This window comes from Mus caroli, chromosome 14 (assembly GCF_900094665.2).
Source record: "Mus caroli chromosome 14, CAROLI_EIJ_v1.1, whole genome shotgun sequence".
NCBI lineage: Eukaryota > Metazoa > Chordata > Mammalia > Rodentia > Muridae > Mus > Mus caroli.
Genome location: NC_034583.1, coordinates 47,139,406 through 47,141,180, shown reverse-complemented (window position 1 = coordinate 47,141,180; position 1,775 = coordinate 47,139,406). Strand labels below are relative to the sequence as shown.

The 1,775-nt window shown below is 54.4% G+C and overlaps 1 protein-coding gene across 2 annotated transcripts in view; it reads left to right on the top strand.

Annotated features, from left to right (window-relative positions):
- The window catches only part of Rabggta (Rab geranylgeranyltransferase subunit alpha), a 6,070-nt gene extending 4,295 nt beyond the window's left edge, over positions 1-1,775 (top strand). For both annotated transcript variants that reach the window (XM_021181664.1, XM_021181665.2), the window contains exons 15-17: positions 445-558; positions 813-900; positions 1,542-1,775. In XM_021181664.1, the coding sequence (XP_021037323.1) occupies positions 445-558; positions 813-900; positions 1,542-1,690 (351 nt within the window). In that variant the 3' untranslated portion in view covers positions 1,691-1,775. The remainder of the gene's footprint in view (positions 1-444; positions 559-812; positions 901-1,541) is intronic.

The window sequence follows — 1,775 nt, the reverse complement described above, 5'->3', positions numbered from 1 at the left end:
TGGCTGTCCTGGAACTCACTCTGTAGACCAGGCTGGCCTCGAACTCAGAAATCCGCCTGCCTCTGCCTCCCAAGTGCTGGGATTAAAGGCGTATGCCACCATGCCCGGTGTTTCTAGTCATCTTAACAAATCTGTTGTGCCTCATCACTGCAGACCAGCACAGGCCCGCTCCTAGCTTTCTGTTTGCTGTAGGGCATGCCACTCTCCTCTGTGCCACACTTGAGGTTTCCTCTCCCCATCTCCTCACTAAGCACCCTTCCATAACCATCTATCTCCTGTCCCTGACATAGCACATACCCCTATACACCGGGCTGTTTGTTTCTTACACACGGCTAGCCTCCAACAGGGGTCTTGTAAGGTCCGTGTGGAACACAGAACAGGTGGCTGAAGATGTCCCTAGTGCCTGCTGAGTGTTTCGCCCCTCTCTCCCCTGGCCCCCCCCAGGATCTCACAGTGCTCTGCCATCTGGAACAACTGCTCTTGGTCACTCATCTTGACCTGTCCCACAATCGTCTCCGAGCCTTGCCCCCAGCCCTGGCTGCTCTGCGCTGTCTTGAGGTAACGTATCCATTCCCTCCCATTCTGTCTGGGGTGACCCTTTTCCACTCAGAAGTTTGCCTGTGTTATTTATACCAGGACCTTCTGACCTCTGACCGCTGCAGGTAACCGCTTTGCCACCCCCCTTGACTACCCAGGCTGGCCCTGTGAGCTTTTTCACACACCTAAGCTGGTCATTCTGGGTTCCTCCATGGCTTGTACTAGTCCCAGGCTGTGTGTTTGACCTTATGCTCCCTCAACTTCCTGCTCCTCAGGTGCTGCAGGCCAGTGATAACGTCCTGGAGAACTTGGACGGCGTGGCTAACCTTCCCCGGCTGCGGGAGCTGTTACTATGTAATAACCGTATCCTCCCTTCAGTCTACTGTGCAGACAGTTTCTAGGGCAAGGAGCAGGCTGCAGGGGGGCAAACCGCAGGCGCAGAGAGCAGACAGCTCATAGGGCAAGGAGCAGGCTGCAGAGGGACAAACCACACACGCAGACAGGGTCATTTCAAGGCAGGACAGGAAACAGGGCTTGGGCAGGGTGAGCTGAAGGGAGATGCTAGCCTGAGGCTGTCTGTGACTATGATTAACTTTGACTCTGGAGTTCTGTAGCGTGTGACTTCACAAGCCAGAGTTCACAGGCAGGCAGCCTGTGGAGATCCTTAGGAAGCACAGAGTAGTCTAGAAATCAGGAAGTCCATATTTTCAAGGATTCTTTGAACCCTCTTGAAATCAGAGGGTTAGAGCATCTTTGACCCACATTTCCACATAGCCACTTTGAGAGCCCTCTCCACCTCTATGCCCGCACAAGGTCCTGCTTCCCACAGCCCCCTCTTCAGCTAGGCATTCTACAGTCTCTGCTAAGGGCTTTGTTTCCCCTGGGGAAGTGTGTAAGAAACCATCAGACTTGCTTCCAAGCAGCAACTTCCAGCTCTGGAGTGTCCAGTAGCAGACAGTGGGTGGGGTAGAGCTACTGAGCTTTCCTTGACTCTACCGCCCAAGGCCTCCAGCAGTTTGCTGCACTTCAGACTCTTGCCTCCTGCCCCAGGCTAGACTTCCTCAACCTGCAGGGCAACTCGCTGTGCCAAGAAGAGGGCATCCGGGAGCGTTTGGCTGAGATGCTACCGTCTATCAGCAGCATCCTCACCTAGGAGGCCCCATCTCACCCTCACCCTTTAACTTATTGGGACTGAATAAAGACTGGAGAGGCCGCTCTAGGCTGCCAAGCTACCATTA